Source organism: Pseudorca crassidens, chromosome 1, assembly GCF_039906515.1.
Source record: "Pseudorca crassidens isolate mPseCra1 chromosome 1, mPseCra1.hap1, whole genome shotgun sequence".
Classification (NCBI taxonomy): Eukaryota; Metazoa; Chordata; class Mammalia; order Artiodactyla; family Delphinidae; genus Pseudorca; species Pseudorca crassidens.
In genome coordinates this window covers 2,826,681-2,854,126 of record NC_090296.1, presented here as the reverse complement: position 1 = coordinate 2,854,126, position 27,446 = coordinate 2,826,681, and the positions used below count along the sequence as shown (strand labels likewise).

The following is a 27,446-nucleotide window of genomic DNA, read 5'->3' as shown; positions in this document are numbered from 1 at the left end:
CTACAGCCAAACAATTCTCCTTGGCTGTCTCTTCATCTAGCAGTTTCACAGCTGCTGGTTGCCAGGTCCTGTGTACTAAGAATACAGAGATTAGATAATTCTTACCCTCAAGGAGCTCATTGTCAAGTACTTTAGTGTAGGAATTAACTAAGCTAAGCAAGGGGATGCAAGACAGAGAAGTACCAGCCTAGTCAAGAACATAAAGGTAAGAAATTGCCAGCAATCATGATGTCAAGGAACTAAAGCCATTTTGTTTTTCAGTGTTAGTGGCATATGAAAGAGTTGTGAGAGGTGAAACTGGCTAGACTTGAAGGTTAAGGGAGGTTCCCCGTCTCCCCCCCCCCAATCCCCCAAGCTTTTTAAGCTTTCCTTGTGCTGGTGCCTGGCTTGAAATGGCCTTCATCTTTCATTAGAACTCTACTACTTGTCCATCAAAGTCTCCATCCCTTTTTTTCCTTCATCTCGCCCAAATGTGATCATACCCTCTGAGTGCTTAGAGCTGCATTGTCCAGCACACGTGGCTACTGAGCACTTGAAATGTGGCTAGTCTGAATTAAGATGTCTTGTGAGTATAAAATATATACTAGATTTCAAAGACAGTATGAAAAAAGGAATGTAAATCTTACTCTTTTTATGTGTTGAAACATTTGGGAATATATTGGGTTAAATAAACTATTATCAAAATTAACCTATTTTCATGGTTTTTTTAAAATTTATGTTATTTTTTATTTTATTTTTGGCTACGTTGGGTCTTCATTGCTGCGCGCGAGCTTTCCTCTAGTTGTGGCAAGCAGGAGCTACTCTTTGTTGCGGGGCGCGGGCTTCTCATTGCGGTGGCTTCTCTTGTTGCAGAGCATGGGCTCTAGGCGCATGGGCTTCAGTAGTTGTGGCTCGTGGGCTCTAGAGTGCAGACTCAGTAGTTGTGGCACACAGGCTTAGTTGCTCCGCAGCATGTGGGATCTTCCCGGACCAGGGCTCGAACCCGTGTCCCCTGCATTGGCAGGCGGATTCTTTTTTTTTTTTTTTGGCGGTATCCGAGCTTCTCACTGTTGTGCCTCTCCCGTTGCGGAGCGCAGGCTCAGCGGCCATGGCTCACGGGCCCAGCCGCTCCGCGGCATGTGGGATCTTCCCAGACCGGGGCACAAACCCGTGCCCCCTGCATTGGCAGGCGGACTCTCAACCACTGCGCCACCAGGGAAGTCCGGCAGGTGGATTCTTAACCAGTGCACCACCAGGGAAGCCCTTTTTATGTTTTTTTAATGTTGCTACTAGAAAATTGCAAATTTCATGCATAGCTCACAAATCTATTGGATGGAGCTTGGAGTATTCACGCTCTGATTTTCTCATGGGGCGGAGATTGCCCCTTGTTTCAGTTACTGTTCCCCGTGTTAGCTCCCCAGCTAGATTATGAGTGTTAAAAGTTTGACACCATACTTTTCTATTTCTTTTATCCCATTATAGTGCCTGCTACTTAGTAAGTGCTTAGCATATAATTAACTGGTCAAAAGCTACCAAGTCAAAGTTTTCTTTAGCCACAATTTATTTGTGCCTTATTCTTCTGAGGATTGGTCAAGTAAATTATTTTTCAGTTTATTTCATTACTATGATAGTTCACTTGCTATGCCAGTAATAAGTGTTTTATTACAAGTGAAACCAATTTGAATTTAAGCATATGAACAATAATAGTTCCCCTTTCCTATTATTCATATTTTTGGAAACGTTTTCATAAACTCAGCTGCAAAAGTCGTATCTTTGATCTGAACAGTGTGAGGCTGTTCTCTTGCTTATTTGTTCCTGTTAATCCCTATATGTCATTTTCCTTATCCTTCCAACAGTTACTGTTCTAACATTTTAATATATTGTCATGCGTGTACATGTATGTGTTCTTAGAAGTGTATGTTTTGTACTTTGTGTAAATATTGCATAGTCTCATCTATGCATCGAATCTGTTGCTTCTAACTGCTGCATAGCACTCTGTGGTATGAGTCCTACCACATTTTACCTACTTTCTGGGGTAGACTACCTGCCGCCTCCCCCCTCCCCCCATGCAATGCAGCAATGAATATCTTCATACATGTCCCCTTGTGGAGGCTGTGTAAGAATTTCTTGGGGATGTGTAGCTAGGAGTGGACCTCTTGGGTCACAGGAAATGTCAGATAGTGCCAGGTTGCTCTTCTGGATGGCTCTATCAGCCCACCCTCCCGCCAGTAGTGCACAGGGGTTTTTGTCTCCTTGGTTCCTCCAACATTTAGAATTGTCCAGCTTTCTAATTTTTTTTTCCAGCCTACTAAAGTAGTTTAATGTGCTGCTTCATTATTAACTTGCATTTCTCTATGGTTTTTAGTATGTCTATATATTCCTTGGCTCTGGGGGCCTTCTGTAAATTGCTGCTTTTCCTTTGTCCCTTTTTCTATTTGGTTGTTGTTTATTTCTTGTAGATTCTTAGGTGTTCCTTGATTTTCTAGATATTAATCTGATGTAGGTTTTAGACATTGCATGTATCTTCTGTCATCTTTCTATAAGACCCTTATTGGACAGAAATTCTTAATTTTGGTGTAACCAACGTTTGCCTTATGTTTGTGCTTCTGAAGTTTTGCTTAAATGCCTGGCTCACAAGGATATATTCTCTCACATTTCACATTAACCCTTTATCATTTTACTTTTCACATGTAGATTTTTTAATCCCTCTAGATTAAAAGGGAGGCTGCCTTTTGTGTGTGGACTTAGGTAGGGATCTAGTTTTATTTTTCTCTGTAGACTGATACCGTGAACCAGTTTTCCCACTGCTGTCCATTCAGTGGTCCATCCTTTCCCCACTGGTTTATAGGACTGCTTTCATTGTATCTTGTGTTCCCATACATTCGTGTCTTTTAGCTTTGTATTTTGTTGCATTGGTCTGTTTTTCTGTTGTGCCGATACCCTACAGGTTTTCTTTTCTTTAAAAAATTACCGTGGCTTTGTAATATATGTAATCTACGTACCTTTATATGTATCTGTCTGTTGAACTTGTTATTTTTAAATAATTTTAGACTTAAAATTGCAAGATTAGTACAGAGTTCATGTATACTTTTCACTCAGGTTCCCCTGATGTTAACACTTAGATAACCATGGTGCAGTTATGAAAACCAGAAAGTTAACATTGGTCTGATACCGTTAACGATGACTGCAGAACTAATTTGAATTGTCACCAGTTTTTCTCCAGCGTTCTTTTTCTGTTCTAAGTTCCAATCAAAGATCCCACAATTTAAGTTTGTCTAATGTTTTCTCAAAATTAGATTAAGGTTATATATTTTTGGCAAGAATGCCACAGAAAAGATGTTGTGTCCCTCTCAGTGCATGCTTTTAGAGGATGCAATGAAAGAGATACATCTTGTTACTGGTTTTAACCTTGATCACTTTTCATTTCTGAACTTTTTTTTTTAACTTCTTTTTCAAGGCTGACCTGGCAGCCATGAAATATTCGTCCATGTACACTTTAGAGTAAGTTTAAGATTACTCATAAATTACTGGCTGGAAATTTTAATTCATATTGCATTGAACTTATTGATTAATTTGGGTAGATTGTATAATATCTATCTAAGAATATAGAATTCCCCTTTATTCAGAGGACCTTTTATGTCTTTTATTAAAAATTTAAAGCTTTCTCCAGAGTTCTTATATATTCTTAAATAAGTTACTTTCTACCTACTTTTTAGTTTTTATTGCTATGATGAATACTTATTTTTAGTTAAATTTTGTGGTAGGTTACTACTGGTGTAAGGAACTGTAGTTATAGGTTGATCTTGCACCTTGCCAAGCTCTCTCTTGAGTTCTAGTGGTATTTCCAATTCTTTTGGTTTGCAGTTAGATCATATCATCTACAGATAACGACACTTTTTTCTCTCTGAGTTGTTTTTTTTTTTAATTTATCTATTTTATTTATTTATTTTTGGCTGCATTGGGTCTTCATTGCTGTGTGCGGGCTTTCTCTAGTTGTGGCAAGCGAGGGCTACTCTTTGTTGCGGTGCGCGGGCTTCTCATTGCAGTTGCAGAGCACAGGTTCTAGGCGCACAGCCTTCAATAGTTGCGGTGCATGGGCTCAGTAGTTGTGGCTCGTGGGCTCTAGAGCACAGGCTCAGTAGTTGTGGCGCATGGACTTCACTGCTCCGTGGCATGTGGGATCTTCCTGGACCAGGGGTAGAACCTGTGTCCCTTGCATTGGCAGGCGGATTCTTGACCACTGCACCACCAGGGAAGTCCTATGTGGTATATATATACCACATCTTCTTTATCCATTCCTCCGTCAATTTAGGTTGCTTCCATGTTCTGGCTATTGTAAACAGCTATGCAGTGAACATTGGGGTACAGGAATCTTTCTGAATTGTGGTTTTCTCCGGATATACGCACAGGATTAGGATTGCTGGATCATATAGTAGCTCTGTTTTTAGTTTTCTAGGGAACCTCCATACTGTTCTCCATAGTGGCTGTACCAATTTACATTCCCACCAACCATGCAAGAGGGTTCCCTTTCTCCACACCCTCTCCAGCATTTACTGTTTGTAGATTTTTTGATGATGCCCATTCTGACCGGTGTGAGGTGATGCCTTTTTGTAGTTCTATGGCTCTTTCTTATATAGACACTTTTTTTTAACATCTTTATTGGAGTATAATTGCTTCACAGTGGTGTGTTAGTTTCTGCTTTATATATATATATTTATATATGTATATACACACACACACACACAAATATATAGACACATTTTTAAAGAAGAACTAATATGTATAACATAAAATGGAGTGCATTCCCCATTCACTTTTCTTACTGCCTCTTATATTAGTATTGATATGGCCCCTGTAACAGTTTAGTAGTGCTTTGGCTGAAAGTAACTAAACCTTATACGATGGCTTAACCAAATAAGGGTTTATTTTTCTCACAAAAGAAGTCTGGACAGCTTCTAGCTTTGGTTCAGCAGTTCAGTAATAGTGGAGCTGGTGGTTTTTAAAAATATTTTTGTCTTTTCTCTCACATTTGAGACCTTAACGGCTACAGGGTAACTTATATAGCTCTAGTTGTTACCGTTGCATTCAAGGCAGGAGAAGGGAGGAAGGGGCTGTGCTAGTGTACCTGTCTCCCTTTATGAGAAACAAAAAGTTTTCCGAGGACCCCCCCAGTAGACTTTCCCTAATGAGAACTGACCAGAACTAAGCCATGTGCTACCTCCAGCTACCAAGGAAATTTGGGAAAACAGGAGTTTCACTGGCCATATTGCCTCCCCAAATACACATCTGGCTTCTCTTAGAAATGAAGAAGGGAGGAATGGATATTGAGTAGATACCTACAGTATTTGCCCCATTCCTTAATATTACCTGGCAACTTAAATGTGTTGCATTAAACGGAAGTTTTAGTTTGAAAATGAACACTTTATGGATTTGTTAACAGTGTTCTCTCTTTGACTTGATTCTGCCTAATTTTTAGTAGCACTGCCCATATTCTAGTTTTCATGGTGGATAAAGTGGTTCAGGTCAATTCCTTGAGAAGGAGAAGGATCAGGACTCCTTTAATCTTTTTTTCTTTTTTTTTTTTTTTGGCTGCCTTGGGTCTTTGTTGTTGTGTGCAGGGTTACTCTAGTTGCGGCGAGCAGGGGCTACTCTTTGTTGCAGTGCACAGCCTTCTCATTGCGGTGGCTTCTCTTATTACGGAGCACGGACTCTAGGCGCGCGGCTTCAGTAGTTGTGGCATGCGGGCTTAGTTGCTCCGCGGCATGTGGGATCTTCCTGGACCAGGGCTCACACCTGTGTCCCCTGCATTGTCAGGTGGATTTTTAACCACTGCATCACCAGGAAAGTCCCTGGACTCCTTTAATCTTTGAGATTAAACAGCTCTGAGTGCCTGTTGTGTGTTTAGTGCTGCCACAAAAAGTGGCTACTATTATGTAACTTTTTTTTTTTTTTTTTTTTTGGTCCTCGGTTTATTGTAACCTTAGGGAGAAAAAAAATTCAAGCATGAAGTAATTGGCTAATAGTACAAGAATTCAAAATTATTTGTTAAAATGCTAGGAAATTTTTTCTTCTTTAGGGCCACTGATGGATGCATGGGAAAAATAAAATGAAGGCCAAGAAAAGGCAATTTAATTTGCTTCTGTTTGAGAGAAATTTTTTTTATCTTTTTTTTTTTTTTTTTTTGGCAGTACGCGGGCCTCTCACTGCTGCGGCCCCTCCTGCTGCGGAGCATAGGCTCCGGATGCGCAGGCTCAGCGGCCATGGCCCGCGGGTGTAGCCGCTCCGCGGCACGTGGGATCCTCCCGGACTGGGGCACAAACCCGCATCTCCCGCATCGGCAGGCGGACTCCCAACCACTGCGCCACCAGGGAAGCCCTGAGAGAATTTTTTAGTTAAACACATTAGATTTTAAAATTTCAGGACTTTATGTATCAAACTAAATATACTAAGTTCAGTAACTATTGGAATTTAACAAACATCAGATATTTCAATCTGTTATATGAGTTTACACTCTTAAGAGGAAGTACGGGTTTCTTTTGGGTTTGTATTATGATTATTTATTTGCATAAGGGTGTATTAGGTTAGGCTAGGTTATGCTGAGGTAACATACATGACCAAAATCTTAGTGTCTTAACACAGTTTAAAAAAACTGTCAACTTCATTGACTCCATGAAGAGTGATCTCCATTTCCAGGCCATTTGGTCCTGTGACCCTCCATCTTTGGACAGTGTTCTGGGTTCAGGAGAGAAGACCACAGGGCTGGAGTCAAGCCCTGGCAGTAAATGCTTCAGCATGGAAATGACATGTCACTTTCACTCATATCTCATTGACCAATCTTAGGCACATGGCTATTTGGGAACCTCAAGTGAGGGGTGTGAGTTTCTCTGGGAAGTCAGTGTATTGTGGTGGATAATTGTCTACAACAAAGTAGCCAAATAGAGATAGATACAAGCAGAGTACATCCAGAGCCCAAAGGAAAAGAAATTCTGGTGGAATGCAGGGAGAGTCATGGAAGGCTTCATAAAGATGGTGACAGATGACTCAAACATAAGGGAATGAGTAGGATTTTCTTAGGTTTGAAGAGAAGAAAGGGCACTCAAACTGAGGGAGGATCATGCTAAAGAATAGTGGATGATGTAGCGGGAGAGGAGGCATGGATTACATCACAGAGGGCCTTGAATTCATTTAACATTCATTCAGCAACAATGTATTGCACAGCTACTATGTGCCAGGCACTGTTCCAATTTCTGGGAATATCTGATAAGGAACAAAACAGGCAAAGATCTCTGTGTTCTCCTGCAGGTTACATGCTAGTGGATGTAGTGTATCCTCATCTGGTGAATGGTGATATTAGCTGTTCTGCCTGCATCACAGGGTGTGTTAAAGATAATATATGCTGGTACATTTAATAGCATATGAAAAAGTCACGTTCTTTTTTTTAAAATTCTTATTGGAGTATAGTTGTTTTACAATGGAAACGTTAAGCTCTTTACGACTGTAAGGCAGTCCTGTTTATCTTATTTTATGTTACAGCCACATATAGAAGGAGTTAGTTTTTATTATAAGTAGATCGGAGAGTATGCAAAGGTATAAACTAGATGACTATGAATTTTAAGTTTCTGATATTTCTATTTTACATGCAGAAGACAGTTGATTTGCATAAAAGTTAATATTTTGTCTGTTTAACTGTACCTTACTCTATAAAACTTAATACATGAAGGGCTGAATTTATAAAACATATAAATTAGAAAGTGTATGTTTGCATTTAAAGAGCTTTTCTGACCAAAATTTTGGATAGCAGTGTAATTTTTAAAACTATATTTTCATTGCGTAAATAGTAAAACCACTTGACATATACCTCATAGGAACAGGGACTTTGTTTTATGCACTGCTTTCTAACACTCAAAACAAGTGCCCAGCTCATATTTATATAGCATCTGTTATACAGGGCTTCCCTGGTGGTGCAGTGGTTAAGAATCTGCCTGCCAGTGCAGGGGACATGGGGTCAAGCCCTGGTCCGGGAAGATCCCATACGCTGCAGAGCGACTAAGCCTGTGTGCCACAACTACTGAGTCTGTGTGCCACAACTACTGAAGCCCACGCGCCTAAAGCCTGTGCTCCGCAACAAGAGAAGCCACTGCATTGAGAAGCCTGTGCAGCACAATGAAGAGTAGCCGCCACTCGCTGCAACCAGAGAAAAGCCCGCGTGCAGCAACAAAGACCCAGTACAGCCAAAAATAAAAATAAATGAATAAATTTATTTTTAAAAATCTATTATACATTATCATTTGATAAATATTTGAATGAATGAATAGAAGAAAGAAATTTGGGAGATAAAAATTTCCCGTAATTTAACCATGTGAATGTTACAGTGATCAGTATTTTGATATCATTTATTTAGTCATTCCAGTACTTATTAAGTACCTGTTATATGCCAACTGCTAAGATCTAAGGAACAATAAATTACTGTCCCTGTTTTTATGAAACTTACATCTAGTTTGGAAATAAACATAATGGTTATCAAAATTTTTTAAAAACTGTACTCCAGCAGATCTATAAAAATTTGCATTACAATACACCTATTTTGCGTAAAGCCTTAGTGTAATAACTTAGTTATTTTAGTTTTTTCTTTAATCAAGTCCTCGTTTATAATAGGCTATTTTTAAAATTTTATTTATTTTATTTATTTTTGACTGCATTGGGTCTTTGTTGCTGTGCACGGGCTTTCTCTAGTTGCAGCGAGTGGAGGCTGTTCTTTGTTGTGGCATGCGGGCTTCTCGTTGCGGTGGCTTCTCTTGTTGTGGAGCACAGGCTCTAGGCACATGGCCTTCAGTAGTTGTGGCACGCAGGCTCAGTAGTTGTGGCTCGCGGGGTCTAGAGCGCAGGCTCAGTAGTTGTGGCACACGGGCATAGTTGCTCCGCGGCATGTGGGATCTTCCTGGACCAGGGCTCGAACCTGTGTCCCCCACATTGGCAGGCGGATTTGTAACCACTGAACCACCAGGGGAGACCCTATAATAGGCTGTTTTGTAATTTGGAAATTAGAATCTTTTTGTTATAGGAACAGAGTTGTTTAGATTTGTGACCAGTTTGTAAAAGTCTGTTTAACCTAAAATATACATTTACAGTAAAAAACATAGAAATTGTTGTTTGCAATGCAGTATTATGTGATAATTGAATAAAACAGAAGAGAACCTATCCCAAAACCTGGTACATGAGGGACAGAGATTTACTTAGAGGAATATGAAAAAGTAGATAGAAATTAACGTGGGCATTCTGAAAAGGACATCTTTTGAGGACTTAAGTTGATGGCACAAATTCTTACGCTTTTACTGTAAAATACTTGTTTTTCTGTTTTCCTTGATATGAGTGTGTTACAAAGTGTAGTTTCTTAGGTTTATCACCTAGAATCAGGCTTGTTTTGACCTATAGGTAGAGAGAGAGAGAGCATGAGAAACAAGGGACATTTTCCTGGACAAAAAGTTGGAAAAGAGAAAAGAATGAAAGAGGTTGAAAGTGTCTTTGTAGAGTGTCGTGAGAGTGAGAGGCCTTCCTTGAGCAGGAAGGAGTTAGCAGCCATGAAAAGTAGGCAGTGGGGCATGGCATCCTTTGGGCACTAGGGGAAAGAGGAAGCACTAGGCAGCTGGCTGCTTCTACGTACAGAATTGTACACATCAGGCATTTGTATCTCTCGTACCTTTATATTTAATATGGTCAGAGGCATATATGATTTGTTTTACCTTTATGGAGTATATTGAGTACTGTATTCATCTCTTCAACAAACATTTGTCAGGGACTACAGAGTCTGGCTGTGTCTTTAAACACATTGTTTTAAATTATTGTTAGCAGCATAGTTTAGAAAGAAGTTGGGAATCTAGTTTCTCTTTGAATTTCTCACTAGTGATGTGGCAGTGAATAAATCTCAGGGTATCCTCATCTGGTGAATGGTGATATTAGCTGTTCTGCCTGCATCACAGGGTGTGTTAAAGATTATATATGCTGGTACATTTAATAGCATATGAAAAAGTCAAGTTCTTTTTTTAAAAATTTTTATTGGAGTATAGTTGTTTTACAATGGAAACGTTAAGCTCTTTACGACTGTAAGGCAGTCCTGTTTATCTTATTTTATGTTACAGCCACACACAGAGAATATCTCCTTTCTTTCTGAACACCCAGTTGAATTTCAACACTTGGTATTTCTCTTAGCATTTTCTTGTTTTCCTCACAACTTTATATCAGGTGGGCAAATCCCTTTGAAGTGCCACATGTATTGGGATTAAAATTAAAGCAGTGATGTTTTGTTTCTTCAACTAGAGGCTCTTAAAACTTGTCAAGTACCGTGGGTCTCTCATTTCCTAATGTTTGTTGTATGTTTTATTGTAGCACACGTCACATGGAGACGGGCGGCAAGAAGTTACCTCTCGCACTGGGCGCTCTGGAGCACGATGTAGAAACTCTGTAGCTTCCTGTGCAGATGAACAACCTCACATTGGAAACTACAGACTGTTGAAAACAATCGGCAAGGGGAATTTTGCAAAAGTGAAATTGGCAAGACACATCCTTACAGGCAGAGAGGTAAATACAAATTATGCTTGATTTCTGTTAGTACACTTGCTCTGTTTAGTTCCATGTGAGAGAAAGAAAAAGAATGTATATATTTGGGCTAATTAAACATTTTTTTAAGAACAAGAAGCTTATGTATTAATTATGTGGGAGTTCTTTTGCTTTCTCATTTCTTTAAATGTTATAAAGATTATATTGAGTTTGAATAATCTTCTGCATTTAAAAAGAGGTAGTGTTCTTTTTCAGTGGTAAATGTGTACCACCACAGTAAAAATTTTTAACTTCATTATAAGCTCATGGTGCTTGAAAAAATCAATAGTGTTGTCTGTTTTTATAGACTTATCCTCAAGAAGTTTCTTCATCTCCCCAAATACTTTTCTCATAGCTTATGTTTGATAGGTTATTGTGCAGGAAGGCACATGCTTTCCTAATTTTTGTGATATTGGCTTTCTACTCAACCACATGCCGTATTTATTAAAAACGCTTCCATTAAAACTGCTACTAGGGGGACTTTCCTGATGGTCCAGTGGTTGAGAATATGCCTGCCAATGCAGGGGAAACGGGTTCGATTCCTGGTTCGGGGAGATACCACATGCTGTGGAGCAACCAAGCCCGTGGGCCACAACTACTGAGCCTGCTCTGTGGAGCCCACGGGCCACAAGTACTGAAGCCCATGTGCCTAGAGCCGGTGCTCAGCAGCAAGAGAAGCCACCGCAATCAGAGGCCTGCACACCACAATGAAGAGTAGCCCCCGCTCACTGCAACTAGATAAAGCCCACGCACAGCAACGAAGACCCAACGCAGCCAAAAATTTAAAAATAATAAAAATAAGTTAATTAAAAACCAAAAACTGCTACTAGGGACTTCCCTGGTGGTCCAGTGGGTAAGGCTCCACTTTCCCAGTGCAGGGGGCCTGGGTTCAGTCCCTGGTCGGGGAACTAGATCCTGCATGCATGCCGCGACTAAGAGTCCGCATGATGCAACTAAAGGATCCCACATGCTGCAGTGAAGATCCTGCCTGCTTCACCTAAGACCTGGCACAGCCAAAATAAATAGATAATAAAATAATTAATAGGGACTTCCCTGGTGGTGCAGTGTTTAAGAAGCCGCCTGCCAATGCAAGGGGACACGGGTTTGATCCCAGGTCCGGGAAGACCCCACATGCCACGGAGCAACTAAGCCCGTGCTCCACAGCTACTGAGCCTGCGCTCTAGAGCCCGCGAGCCACAACTGCTGAGCCCACGTGCCACAACCACTGAAGCCTGGGCGCCTAGAGCCCGTGCTCTGCAACAAGAGAAGCCACCACAATGAGAAGCCCACTCACTGCAACGAAGAGTAGCCTCTGCTTGCCGCAACTAGAGAAAGGTCTTAGTGCAGCAACTAAGACCCAACACAGCCAAAAATAATAATAATTAATAAATAAATATTTTTTTACGAAACTGCTACTAAACTAACTCCCTCCTCACATTCTACTTATGCAGTAGAGAACCGTTCTGCCTTTTTCTTTATTTTTGACATAGTTTATTGCATTTGGATCTTTGTACCTGCAATTCCTTTGCCTAAAATACACTTCACCCTTTTGTACAGGAGTCACTTCTTCTGGAAAGTAGTCATTGACAGACTCCCTTTCCCCAGGCATGGGATTCATGTTAAAAATCCTGATACTTTCCTTAGATAGCATGTTTTACTATTAAAATTACATAAACAATTATGTTTTACTATTACAATTACAATTATGTTGGAATTGCTTATTAACCTGTCTTCCCCCTCTAGTCTATAGGGTAGACATCAGTACTTTATCATGCTTGGCACATATTAGGTACTTAATAAATATTTATTGAATGAATTTCATGTTACTTTTGAAGGAAGCTTTATAAAGAAATGCTTCCCATGTACCAAAGCCTCCTGATATGTGTGCCAAGGTGGTATTACCGATGTGCCATGGTACTGATGCCTGCAGCCCACCATGCTGAGGGCTGCTGGAGCAGGACCCACCCTGGGTTTGCTACAATTTGCCCTACAAATATTCTGATTTTCTGTGTGTGCTGGGACCTGAAGAAGGTTGGGGAGCATTGGTCTTTGCTAACTAGAGTAAAGACTTACTAAAGACTTTACTAAAGTAAAGACTAAAGTCTTTACTTAAGACTACAGTCTTAAGTAAAGACTGTAACTAAAAATTTGCCTCTTCACATTTCATCTCAATTTTAGTGACAGTTCCCTGGTTAAGACTCCTGGTTGTAGAGATGCCTGGACTGCTTTTGGAATCAGTAAATAGCATGAATGGGTGCAGGTTTCTTTGCTGCCCTTGATCAAAAATTTTTGAAATAAGGAACAAAACCTCTGAGTTTATTTCCCCCACCAATCTCGAGTGGTTGCTTGGCCAGTTTCCTTCCATAGGTAGAGATGGTGGGTTAAAAGAGGAGTGGGACAGACAGACCCTCTCCCCTTTTACATAACATGTGTGCTGGAGTGTGGCTTACCATGTTTATATCTAGTAGGTTCTCTCTCCAGAAATGGCTTGAATCTGACTAGATAGTGCGTAAATTAAAACACTTTTTTAAAAATTTGAAATAAACAATTTTTCCCCCTATTGTAGGTCTTAACCAGAATCATATAAAATGTAAACATTATAGAAATTCGTTATGTAGAAAATAAAATTCCTTAAACTTTCTCTCCTCAAAGAGGATCATTTTCAGCAGTTTGGTGTAGATTACCACAGTTTTTTATATACACAGTAACTTTTTGTTTATTTTAACAAAAAGGGACTCATGGGACTTAATGGTAATTTTTCTTAGCAACATACTTGATCACGTCTGGATCTTAGTGCTCATAGATCTGACATTATGTTTAATGGAACGTCATCTTCCAGTGTGTGCTGGTGCCGTAGTTCACCCCCGTTGGTGGGCATTGGGTGGTTTCTGATTTTTTTGCTATTACAAATATCTGCAGTGAACATTCTTTAACATAACTTTCTGTGCTCTCGTTAAGAGTGTTTCTGTAGGATAAATTCCTAGAAGTGTGGAGGTCCTGGGTCAGAGGGGATGAATATTTGATACTGTAATAGGTACTGCTAAATTGGTTTTGAGAGAACGTTTTACTGTTTTGTTAGCCCTACCGGAATGAGAGAGTGCCCATTTTTCTACACCGTTACTAACATTGTAGATAATTTTTGTCTATCAGATGAGCAATAAATCTATTTTTAAAAAAAGATTGCTTTTTCCTGATAACTACTTAGATTGATGATATTTTCGTATATTTGTGTCATTTTCTTTTTAAAATAAGTTTCCTGTTGTATATCCTTTATCCATTTTTCTTTTTCTCTTTTAAAATTTTAGCGATTTAAACATTTTATGTGTTTCAGACATCAGTCTGATCTGTCTGGGTTTCATGTCTTGGTGAGAAAGGTTTACTTCCAGGATTTTTTAAATTGATTCTGTTTTTTCTTCAAATACTCCTGTGGCTGGCATCTGAATGTTTAATTCATTTGGTATGTGTTTTGGGGGATTAGTATGAGGTGTAGGGCTCTAATTTTTTTTCCCCTGTGTGCATTACTGCTTGTCCCAGATCATCTGTTCTCTCCCCCCCGTTTATTTAAATTCCCTTTTGTTTCTCTGATTTCATTTATTTAGTTTTGTACCCATATCATGGTGTTTTTATTACTGCACCTTTTGATTGTACGTTTTGATTTTTTTGGAGTAGGTTAAGTCCCCTGCTGATTATTCTTATTTTTTAAAAATTTCATTGCTCTTTTTTGCAGTTTACTCTGTCAGATGAATTTTATTTCATTTCATTTCATTCCATTTCATTATTTTGGTGGCACCATACAGCTTGCGGGATCATACTTCACCGACCAGGGATTGAACCCAGGCCATGGCAGTGACAGTGCTGAGTGGTAACCACTGGACCCCCAGGGAACACCCAGTCAGATGAATTTTAGAAATAGGTTGCCATGTTCTAAAAACAGCCTTACTGGAATTTTGATTGGATTAATTTTGATGAAATTAATTGAATTTATAAACTGATTTGGGAGGCAATTTGCTGTTTTAATGATACCAAGTGTTTCTATCCAGGCTTATGAAGTGTGTCTCGATTTTGTTTTTAAGGTTCATAATTTTCTTCATCTGGATTTTGCATAGTTCTTGTTATGTTCATTCCAAAGTGTTTTATAATTTTTGTTGCTGTTGTGAATGGGGTTTGTGAATATATGAGGCTACCAAATTTGCATAACATCTTGTATCTGAGCACCTTTTGAACTTACTCTCATTTTGGATATCAGAATTAAGCAAGTTGATGTTATTTTTTAAATTATACATCATTTTTTATTTTGATGTACAGTTCTATGAATTTTAACACATTTATAGATTGATGTTACCAGTACCGTAATCAAGATACAGAACAGTCCCATTACCTCAGAAAATTCCCTTGTGGTCCCTTTATGGTTGCTCCCTCCCCCATCATAACCTCCTACAACCACCTGTCTATTCTTCATCCTCATAATTTTGTTTGTTTCAAGTCTGTTAAGTAAATGAGATCATACAGTATATCTTCTCTAATGCCTTTGAGATTGATCCAGTTTGTTGCATATAGTATTCTTAGTTCTTTTTTTTTTTTTTTGCGGTACGCGGGCCTCTCACTGTCGCGGCCTCTCCTACTGCGGAGCGCAGGCCCAGCGGCCATGGCCCACGGGCCCAGCCGCTCCGCAGCACGTGGGATCTTCCTGGACCGGAGCAGGAACCCGTGTCCCCTGCTTCGGCAGGCGGACTCTCAACCCCTGCGCCACCAGGGAAGCCCAGTGTGTTCTTTTTTATTGCTGAGTAGTATTCCATTATGTGACTGGACCACAGTTTGTATCCACTCCTACACTAAAGGACATTTGAGTTGTTTTCATGTTTGGCAATTATGAATAGAACTGCTATAAACATTCCTGTACAGGTTTCTGTGTGAACATAAAATTTTATTTCTCTAAGATAACCCAGGAGTGGGATTGCTGGGTCATATGGTAAAAAACTGAAGTTTTTCTAGAAAGTTGGTTTTATTACAGGTTTATTATAGTATAATATTCCTAAAGAAACTTAAAACTCTAGTCTAGTTATTATTTTTATCACTTGGTACTGTTCTCAGCCCACTAGAAACTAAAGTTTTTCCATCAGCATTCTCTTGCCCTTTTATGGGAATGTGATGTATCTTTCCTATTGAGGTAGTAAGAGCACTAAAGGAAACCCAGAGTGCACCAGCAAGTGGTGTTGGTGATTCAGAGACTTAATTCATTCTGACTCAGTAGGAGATAAAGAGTTACTATATGTTAAAGAGACAGTTTTAATTGCTGTCATGAGGATAAGACTAGCAATGTAGTAGAATTATATAGTGGAAAGAATTCCCTGAAAGAAGAGAGTGGGGATAATCTATATCATGCACTTACATCACAAGGACATTGTGAACATAAAAGATACTCATGAAAATTTATGTGATGGAAGAATGGCATTTTTACTGCACAGACAAATTAGTTTTTGTGGGTTTTTTCTGTTTTATTTGTCTGTTTTGTGGGGGGTGGGATGCGCACCGCATGACTTTTTGGGATCTTAGTTCCCCGTCCAGGGATTGAATCCAGGCCCTTGGCAGTGAGAGCGCCGCATCCTAACCACTGGACCGCCAGGGAACTCCTGTGAACAGACAAATTAGATTAATGAATTATAACCAAGAGAACGTCTTACATCTAGTGAACAGTTTCTAATCAAGTCTTTAAATAGAATGATTGTGGTAGAAGTCCGCTGTAGATGAGACCTGTCTCTCTAGGATGGTTCTTAATTTTTAGACCAGAAAAACACCAAAATCCTTATTTTATATATATTTAAAAATACAGGCACCAGTCATAAAATTCATCTGATTTAACTCTTTGATGAAAATGCTACCTATTGTCATAGAAGCAGCTATCCCATATTTGGGATTTGGGGATGTTAGTTCCATCTTCTGTCTTGGTTTTGGCTAGCTTTTCACAGCTGAAGATTATTTTGGTTTTTGAAATAATTGTTTGTTTTAATATTACAGTTTTCTTTCAAGTCAAGTTTTTCTTTCAAGTTCATTTTTCCCCATAGTTATTTTCATAGGCCCCTAGGGATCTCTCCCCTAACATGAACTACAGAAGAACTCACTTGTATCTGTCATTTGGTACTTAATTGAGACTGTTTTTTTACTGCCTTAAAAAATTATTTTCCAAAGTAATACATGCGTATAGCTTAAAAAGTCAAATAATACTAAAAAGCTTGTAACTGAAATCAGACTTTCTTTGCCTCCTCTTTATCATTCAGTACCATTAATCAAAGGCTCCTACTTTCAATTTTCTAGGCTCTTTTTTCTGATAGTCTTTTGGTTATCTCCTGATTTATAATTGTAGACATCACTGACTTTCCCCTTATGGAAGATGGATATAGCTTTCTTATGATTCACTTCCACATCTACTTTCCTTTCCTCAGCCTTTCTATTGCAATGATATATTTGGTTAAAGTTAGATTTTTTTAACTTAATCAAGCTATGTAAATGTTGTTCAGTGTTGGACCACAATAATTTATTTTCTTATATAATTTTTTATTTTTTCTAGAATTAATAGTTGCCTCAACTTTTGTGGGGTTTTTTTTTCAACTTTCTCATGGTTCTATGTATTTTCTGCAAATTGATCCAACATATCTTTCAAATACCTTGCAGTACCGATGCATATGATGTAACATATTAGTTCAAGAGAGAATAGGTGGGTAGAGGTTAAAAACAGCAAGATAGCGCTTTCACGGCACAGATGAATGGGGTAGTGGCTACAGGGAGATGTCAGGCCAAGATATTTTTTAAAAGATGGGCAAGGGCTTCCCTGGTGGAGCAGTGGTTGAGAGTCCGCCTGCCGATGCAGGGGACACGGGTTCGTGCCCCGGTCCGGGAAGATCCCACGTGCTGCGGAGCGGCTGGGCCCGTGAGCCATGGCTGCTGAGCCTGCGTGTCCGGAGCCTGTGCTCCGTAACGGGAGGGGCCGCAACACTGAGAGGCCCACGTACCACAAAAAAAAAAAAAAAAAAAAAAGATGGGCAAAATACCAACATGTTTGTCTGCTAATGGGAATAATTTAAGGGAAAGGGTGAAAATGGTGCTTTGAGGAGACGTGCTGGAATGGGTGAGAGGGGGTGGTAGAGGTGTTGTCTTTGGATAACGTGGACAGTCCTTAGAAGTAGGAGGAAAGTAGAGGGTACTATGCCAATATTCTGCAGGTGAGTGGTTCTATATGAGGGTGGGAGCTTGAGAAGTTTTCTTCTCATTGCAGCTCTTTTTTCAGTAAAATAGAAAGCAAGATTACCAACTAAGAATGTGACTGTCAAGGAGATAGGAGATATTAGAGATCTGAGAAAGTTACAGTAATTAACAGGTTAGTAGGAGAGTGAATGGACTGAGAAATATAGTAGAATTACCAGGCAGCCTTAACACTTCCCTGAGGTTACTGATCATGGATTTAAATCGAGAATAGACAGCCTGGATGTAATTTACTGTCCAGCAACATTCAGTTAACCAGACACAGGCATAGCATTTGTAGATGGTTGGGATTTTATTATAGTAAGTAGTGAAATGGAAACAGAGCAAGGGCATTGATTTGGAATACCCAAGGGAGTGATTTCAATTAAAGACAATAGATTTAAGTAGGAAGTAAGTACTTGAGGGAGAAGGCAGACCATAAGAAGGTGGTGGGATCAATGGCTGTGGATCCCGGTGAGTTCAGATAGTTACTGGGATTCTAGAGTGGGTGGGTGGGAAAGTTAGGAGGAGGTGGTTAGAGAGTGGGAAACTCAAGATTAAGATCATTGTGGGTTTTCCGATATTGGTAGTTACAAAGTCTAGAGTAAAACAGTGTAAATGGCTTTTCCCTCCACCTTTCTAGCAGCTTTTTAGACTCTTCTCATTTATCCATGCTGTTGAGAAATTTCACAGTGAAGTGCCAAGGAGTTGGTCTTCATTCTTTGTTCCTGGTGCTCATTGAACCCTTTCAATATAAACATTCTTATCTTTCAGTTCTGGAGAATTGTCTCATTTTATTATTTAAAAATCGTCATTCTAGAATTCCTTTTTTTTTTTTGGTTGTGTCATGTGGTTTACAGCATCCTAGTTCCTGACTAGGGATTGAACCTGGGCCCTAGCAGTGAAAGTGCCGAGTCCTAACCACTGGACTGCCAGGGAATTCCCAAGAACCTTGATTATTTATTTTATTTACTTATTTATCTATCTATCTATCTATCTGTCTTGGTTTTCTGTCTCTGTTTCTATTTTACTTTCTGAGTGATGTCTTTAACTTTATCTTCCAATCTTTCTGTTAAATTTGTTTGAGTCCCTGCATGTGTCCTCCTCCTAGCTCTTTCCTTTTCTGATATTTGTCTTTGTAGTATCCAGTTCTGGTATCAATACTGTTTCTTCTGTTAACTCTCTGAGGATAGTAAAAGCTTTCTTCTTCTTTTTTTTTTTTTTTAAGTAGATTTTTTGCTCCCTACATTGTTTCTCTTTTCTCTGGGATTCTTTCTTGGTGTCTGTCTTTCATACAGAGACTTTCTTTGGAATCTGGTAACCCCTGGTTGTCTGTGTCTGTTTAAGGTGGAACCCTAAGAAGCTGATCAGAAGCTGGTTTGCATGTATAGGATATGTTTGACCACAGAACTTTCCTTTGGGAGTCATCCAGTGCTTTTATTGGAGTACCCAGATATCTTTGTCTTTAGATCTCTTCTCTGGGACCATTCTGTTCTCTAGGTTAAGAATCTTCTGTTCTGCCCGAGAGGAGCCATGGTCCCACCCCTCAGCGGCAGTCTGACACTTAATCTCCGCCCCCCCCCCCCCCCGCCCCTTTTCATCTCCATGCCTCACTCTTGCCCTCTCCTGGGCCTGTTGACCTTGAGTCCAGAGCCTCGTTTGTCTTCTCCGCAGAGTAAGTTTACAGTCCCTTAAGAACCGGTGGTCATTGGTTTGGTTGGGGAGCAGCAGCATTCTTTATACAGACTTTTGACTTTGGAATTAGCCCAGCAGCTCCCCTGTCGCCTTTGGTCCCCTGGGACCTCCAAGTCTAGAGCCCTTTCCAAGTCATGCTGGGGAAATCACACTGTTTCTGGTTATAGTGTCCTTTCCTCTGTTGTCTCTTCTCTCTCTTTCAGAAAGTTATTGAAATAGCTTTCCCACTGTTGTCTTCTCAGCTTGTTATTGTGCTCTTGTGGCTGTATGCTTTTATTGTCAGTCTGTGTCCTCTCTCCTACACTAGAGGAGAAACCAGAGAGAGGCCAGAGGGAAAAAGATTCAGTCTTGAACCTCATTTATCCTTGGCCTCTAAATACTCAATAACTATTTGTTTTGGAAGTGAGCAAGCAGGACGGTAAAGATAGCCTTAGTATAAGTCTGATAACAGATACAGCTGAAAATGGTAAAGATGATCATCATGGTTCATTGTGGAGTATTCACATAAACCCAGTTCCCACAAATTAAAAATCACTTAATTACATAGTTGTGACACTTTTTTTTTATTGTGGTAAAATATGCATAACATTTACCATTGTAGCCGTTTTTAAGTGCAGCTCAGTGGCATTAAGTACATTTGCAGTGTTTGCAACCATCACTATCCATCTTCGGAACAGATACAGTCAATCCCATTATTCACAAATTCCATACTTGCAAATTCACATACTACAAATTATTTGTAATCCCAAAAATCAGTACTCGCTGTGCTTTTGCAGTCTTTTTCAGACACGCACAGAGCAGTAAAAAGTTTGAATTGCTTACTGTGCGTTTCCCCAGCTGAGGCCCAACAAGGTGACACTCTGCCTTTCAGCCTTCGTACTATAAACAGATGCCCTTTTTGTGGTTATTTAGTACACATTTTCCACATCTTTGTGCATTTTGTTGGTGATTTTATTGTTTAAAATGGCCCCCAACTGTAGGGCTGAGGTATTAGCCAGTGTTCCTAAGTGCAAGGCTTTGACGTGCCTTACAGAGAAAATACATTTGTTAGGTAAACTTCATTCAGGCATGAGTTAGATAGTGCTGTTCAGTGTTAATGAATCAATAATGTATAGTAAATGAGGTATCCTTAAACAGAAACACACATAAAACAAGATTATGTATTGATCAGTTGATGAAAATGTTATGACCAGGGGCTCACAGGAGTTTTAACTCCTTCCCCCTAGGAACAGTGGTTCAGCATTCACTAGTCCAGTGTTCAGAGTGACTTCATAGAATGTAATTACCGTGAATAACGTGAATCAACTGTCCTTTTTTTTCTGAAGGAGGAGGGTTAATTGTTACTGGTGTTTTCCCCTAACAACAGATGTATGGGAAGGGGTATTAGAAAAGGGTATGGGCTTTCCTCAGATGTCTGATTTTTGAAAACGTTTTTAAGAGCAGAGAAATACGAAGCACGTTGAGAGCTCTCTACATGAGGTGTGTGGAAGGTGCTGCTCCGGTGCCTGGCTTGGCTTCACGGTGGCTGGGAGGAAAGTTGGCCTTTTGCTGGGACCTTCCGTATTCAAGGCACTGAGTTATTTTCTCTGGTCATTACTAAGTTTTTCCTGGATTGTACCCTTCTTAGAGCATACTCTAGGCTTGTGTGTGCCCTGCTCTGGATGCCTCTGATTTTTGTCCCCCAGAAATTATTTAAAGTCACTTGTCTGCTGATGCCACCTCTCCCATTCTCTTTGCCATTCTTTGTCATTTTGTCTTTATTGTTTAATTGGACTGTCAGGTGGAAGAAGAGAGAATGCATGTGATTAGTATGCCATCTTTAACTGAATGTCCTCATTATGGGTATGAAGGAGCTTTTCATTGTTATTTTTATTCAAGTTAATTATATATTATACAGTTTAAAGAGTCAAGGCTTTTTTTTTTAATGTGTTCCCTGCCCCCTCCCACAATTTCCTAATCTCCTAAGATGGCCACTTTCAGTCTTTCAAACTGATTCTTTATGTTTTACTTTCATATATTTTAATAGCATGTTTTATTCTTAATTATTTTTTCAGTTTTAGGCATCATTATCTATTGACTTCACTATAATTTTTTAAAGTCATCACTGACTTTTAAAAATTAACTCCTTATTGATATATAGCACACATCCAGAAAAAGTGTAAACATTTGCTTAACCATGACCCAGGGCAAAAATATACCATGACTTGAACCCCAGAAGTCCTCCTTTGTACCTCCTTCTAATCATTTCACTGGCCTTCCTCCCCAAGATAACCACTATCCTGACTTCTAAAACACCATATTCTGTTTTTTTCTCTTAAAATTTTACAATGGAAATCATACAGTATTTATTATTTTGTGTGTGCCTCTTTTACTCCACCCTGTGCTTGTGCCATTCACCCATTTTGTTTGTATTGTTAGGTTTTGATTTGAAGTTTTATTTTGTAGGGAGCTGTTATAGTTGATAGGCTTGTTCTCCGTTGCTGTAGACTGAATTGTGTCCCCTAGAATTTAGATGTTAAAGCCTGTTTGGAGGTAGGGCCTTTGTGGAAATAATTAGGTTAAACTAGGTCATAAGGGTAGGCCCCGATCTGATAGGATTAGTGTCCTTATAAAAAGAGACACCAGAGAGCTTGCTTGCTTTCTTCCACTTGTAAGGACACAGTGAGAAGGTGGTCATCTGCAAGCCAAGAGGAACTGCCCATGCTGGCACCCCGACCTCTGACTTCCAGCTTCCAACTGTGAGAAAATAAATTTCTGCTCTTTAAGCTGCCCAGTCTGTGGTATTTTTTGTTTTGACAGCCTGAGCTGACTAATATACCATTCTTCTGGATTATTGTGTCCTCTTAAAGGACTTGGGATCTTTTTCTGCCTGCTCTTGTAGATGCTGGTGGTTGTAGATGCTTTAACACCAGTCAGGAGCAGGGTGGATCTTTTGACCAGTGGTTAATTGACAGGAAGTGGAAGATACGGATTTTTCCTCCAGTGAGTATTTGCTGCAGGTTTGTTGGACTCTTGATTTGAGGAATGTTGGGCGGGGGGCGGGGGAAGCCCTTCTCATGTGTGAGCTCTCTTTATCCCTATTTTGTAATTTTCCACTTTGCTTTAGGCGTCAGAGTGAATAAATGGAATTTCCCAGAACTTTACACAAGTGCCAGGGACACTCCTGTTTCCTTGCCTAGTGAATTCCCTTGGCTTTTGCCGTGCGCGCATGCATGCGCACACACACCTACGCGCACGCGCGCACACACACACACACACACCCCCTCCACAACCTTGGGAATGAGTCAGTGGTCTTCTCTCCAGTCTGCATCTTTCTGAGGCACCTAAGTGATGCCCCACAGTTGCCTCCTCTTTTGGTGACCTCGAGGTCTGAGCTCTTCTCCAGGCTCCAGCTCTGGGCCAAGGTTATTTTGGTAGTTGAGTCATCCCAGCAAGGGAACTGGAAGGAAGAGGGGATTAGGAGCTTCCCCCTCAGTTTTCATTGACACACATACACACAGCATGTTAAATGATAATGTTTCACTCTGAGGACACTTGCTTTTGATAAAATGACTCTCTTCTACAGTTTGATTTAGCTGAATGCAACACATTTTTTTTTCTGTTTTTGCTTTAGATACTTTTTGAACAGCAGTACTTGAAAATGAAAATATATAATAACAAAATCAGAATAGAATCTTTAGAAGGTGGATATTGAGCAGAACCGGAAGAAACTAGTGATCAAGGGGCCTGTCATGAGAATAGAAACAAAGTCTCAGAAGATCAGAGGAAAGAGGAGCTGGAAAGGCAGCATTTTTGATGGATTTGGCCATGAGAATGAGGAAGAAAACAGAATTGTGGCCAGAACAGTGTTATTGAAGGGGTTTCTTCGGAAATCCCTTTGGGAGATGGAAATCCCTTGGATCTTTTGGAGATCCAAGTATACCACATAAAATTACATATGAAAGTAAAGTTTGAAGAAAATTCATTCATTCAACTTTAAATTATTTTTTTCTTTTTTGGCTGCGCCACACAGCTTGCAGGATCTTAGTTCCCCGACCAGGAATCGAACCTGTGTACCGTTCAGTGGAAATGCAGAGTCCTAACCACTGGACTGCCAGGGAGTTCCCTCAGCTTTAAAATAATGGAATTTTAAAGCCACATTGGTGGGCTTCCCAGGTGGCGCAGTGGTTGAGAGTCCGCCTGCCGATGCAGGGGACACGGCTTCGTGCCCTGGTCCGGGAAGATCCCACATGCCGCGGAGCAGCTGGGCCCGTGAGCCATGGCCGCTGAGCCTGCGCGTCCAGAGCCTGTGCTCTGCAACGGGAGAGGCCACAACAGTGAGAGGCCCGCGTACCGCAAAAAAACACAAAAAAACAAAAAAACACACATTGGTATTTGTTAAAACACCAGAAACCCTGTTTCTTCACTGTTCTATCTCCATCTCTGATGTGTGTGTGGTTACTAATGCGAGTATTCAAGGCCTCAGATCACCCCAGTAAGCGTTTATTGAATGCTCCTTGTGTACAGGTAGTGCTCTAGGGCTATAACAGGATGTCTTCTCCCCATTGAGTTATGCACAAGGTGGTCATTGTTTGCATATTCCAGCAGCCAGTATTTCCTTTAGATTTATTTACTGTAGTTTCCATCAAGACTTATATTTTCCAAATATAGAATCAGAATTTTGACTTTGCTTTTTGCAAGCACACACACTCATTAACTCTCCCTCCCCCACCAATTCTGATTTTTTGCCTACCCCAGTCAGGGGTGAAGGGGTGATGGGTTCCTTGTACTTCAGGGTCAGACTCACTGGATGCCTTGCTGCAGTCTTTCCCTTTCTTTAGCTCCTTAGGAGGTTAATAGGTTCATAGGAAGTAATCAAATGGCATGGGCAGATGGAGGCTTTAAACCAAGTTAATCAGTTAAAAAAAAAAAAAAAAGCTTTAATATGAATAGTGCAGCAGTTCTTGAAGTAGGGATGTGGACCCCTGGAGGTTTTCTGAGACCATTTTAGGGCGTCTGCAAAATCAAAACTGTTTTGGTAATACGATTTAAGACATTATTTGCTTCTTCCATTCTTTCTCACGAGCGTACAGTAGAATTTTCCAGAAGTATGTGACATGTGATATCATAACAGATTGACTACAGGAGGACATTTGAGAATTTCATTAAAATGTTATTTATATTAACACTAATAGACTTTTTCCCAATTTTTTTATGGTGATAAAATGCATATAAAATGTATTATCTTAACTGTTTTAAAGTGTATATTTCAGTGGTATTAAATACATCCATAATGCTGTGCAGCCATCACCACCATTCATCTCTAGAACTCTACATCTTATAAAACTGAAACTCTACACCCATTAAATTCCCCCTCCCCCCTCCCCCCAGCCACCACCATTCTCCTTTCTGTCGCCATGCTTTTGAATACTCTAGGGACCTCATAAGAGTGGAAGCATGCAGTATTTGTATTTTTGTGACTGTTTTATTTCACTTAGCATAGTGTCCTCAAGGTTCATCCATGTTGTAGCAGGTGCCAGAATTTCCTTCCTTTATAAGACTGAATAATATTCCATCTTATGGATGTGCCTCATTAAGCTTTTCCATTAATCCCTTGATGAACTTTTTTATTTGGCCATGCTACGTGGCTTGTGGGATATTAGTTCCCTGACCAGAGATTGAACCTGTGCCCTCTGCAGTGGAAGTGTGGAGTCCTAACCACTGGACCTCCAGGGAAGTCCCCCTTGATGATCTCTTGAGTTGCTTCCACATCTTAGCTACTATACATAATGCTGCTATGAACATGGGTGCACAAATAGCTTTTTAAATCCTCGCTTTCGGGCTTACCTGGTGGCGCAGTGGTTAAGAATCCACCTGCCAGTGCAGGGGGGGACACGGGTTTGAGCCCTGGTAGGGGAAGATCCCACATGCCGTGGAGCAACTAAGCCCATGGGCCACAACTACTGAGCCTGTGCTCTAGAGCCTGCGAGCCACAACTACTGAGCCCGCATGCCACAACTACTGAAGCCTGCACGCCTAGAGCCTGTGCTCCACCACAAGAGAAGCCACCGCTGTGAGAAGCCCACGCACCGCAACGAAGAGTAGCCCCCAGTCACCACAACTAGAGAAGGCCTGCGGTACAGCAACGAAGACCCAACACAGCCAAAAATCAATCAGTCAATCAATCTATCCGTCCATCCATCCTTGCTTTCAGTTCTGGGTACATACCGGAAGTGGAACTGCTGGATCATCTGGTAATTCTATTTTTAATTTTTTGAGGAAATCTGTACTTTTTTTTTTTTTTTTTTTAACAGTGGCTGTACCATTTTATACAATCCTACCAACAGTGCACAAGGGTTCCAGTTTCTCCACATCCTCACAAAGGCTTATTATTTTCTGGGGGTTTTTGGCAGTAAGCCATCCAGTTGGGTGTGGAGTGGTGTTTCCTAGTTTTGATTTGCATTTTTCTAATGATGAGGGATGTTGAGCGTCTTTTTTATGTGCTTATTGACCATTTGTATATCTTCTCTGGAGAAACATCTCAAGTCCTTTGCCCTTTTTTTTTTTTTTTTTTTTTTTTTTTTGCTGTACGCGGGCTTCTCACTGTTGTGGCCTCTCCCGTTGAGGAGCACAGGCTCCGGACGCGCAGGCTCAGCGGCCATGGCTCACAGGCCCAGCTGCTCCGCGGCATGTGGGATCTTCCCGGACCGGGGCACGAACCTGTGTCCCCTGCATCGGCAGGCAGACTCTCAACCACTGCGCCACCAGGGAAGCCCCTTTGCCCATTTTTAAATCAGGTTTTTGTTGAGTTTTCAGAGTTCTCTGTATATTCTGGATATTAATCCCTTATCACATATGTAATTTGCAAATATTATTTCCCATTCTGTGGGTTGCCTTTTTACTCTGTTGATAACGTCTTTTGATGCATAAAATTTGAAATGTCATGAAGCTTTGCCCTATGTTTTCTTCTAAGAATTTGATAGTTTTATAGGTCGTAGATTTAGGTCTTTGATCCACGCTGAGCTAATTTTTGTATTTGATGTTAGGTTAAGAGTCTGATAACTTCATTCTTTTGCATGTGGATATCATTTCCCCAGCACCATCTGTTTTTTAATTTTTTAATTTTATTTATTATTTTTGGCTGTGTTGGGTCTTTGTTGCTGTGTGTGGGCTTTCTCTAGTTGTGGCGAGCGGTGGCTACTGTTTGTTGCAGTGCGCAGGCTTCTCACTGCAGTGGCTTCTTTTGTCGCGGAGCACGGGCTCTAGGCGCGTGGGCTTCAGTAGTTGTGGCGCGCAGGCTCAGTAGTTGTGGTTCACCGACTTAGTTGCTCCGCGGCATGTGGGATCTTCCCGGACCAGGGCTCAAACCCGTGTCCCCTGCATTGGCAGGCAGATTCTTAAGCACTGCACCACCAGGGAATCCCCCGCCCCGCCCCAGCACCATTTGTTGAATATTATTATGTTGAAATGAGTTGTTCAGCAGTTATTTTTTGGTTTTTGTTTTTTTTGCGGTACGCGGGCCTCTCACTGTTGTGGCCTCCCACACCGCGGAGCACAGGCTCTGGACGCACAGGCCCAGTGGCCACGGCTCACGGGCCCAGCCGCTCCGCGGCATGTGGGATCTTCCTGGACCGGGGCACGAACCCGTGTCCCCTGCATCGGCAGGCGGACTCTCAGCCACTGCACCACCAGGGAAGCCCCAGCACTTATTTTTAATTTATTTTTCTTTAAAAAAAATTTTTTTTGATTATTTTATTTATTTATTTTTGGCTACGTTGGGTCTTCATTGCTGCGCACGGGCTTTCTCTAGTTGTGGCAAGCAGGCGCTACTCTTTGTTGTGGTGCGCGGGCTTCTCACTGCGGTGGCTTCTCTTGTTACGGAGCACGAGCTCTAGGCACACAGGCTTCAGTAGTTGTGACACGTGGGCTCAGTAGTTGTGGCTTGTGGGCTCTAGAGCACAGGC

The 27,446-nt window shown here is 40.7% G+C and overlaps 1 protein-coding gene across 13 annotated transcripts in view; it reads left to right on the top strand.

Annotated features, from left to right (window-relative positions):
* Positions 1 to 27,446, top strand: part of MARK3 (microtubule affinity regulating kinase 3) — a 107,699-nt gene that overhangs the window by 10,564 nt on the left and 69,689 nt on the right. For 12 of the 13 annotated variants that reach the window (XM_067721394.1, XM_067721217.1, XM_067720793.1 and 9 more), the window contains exon 2: positions 10,363 to 10,554. In XM_067721394.1, coding sequence (XP_067577495.1) covers positions 10,363 to 10,554 — 192 coding nt within the window. Of the gene's footprint in view, positions 1 to 10,362; positions 10,555 to 27,446 lie in introns of those variants that run through there. The other variant, XM_067721464.1, reaches the window with a different exon arrangement.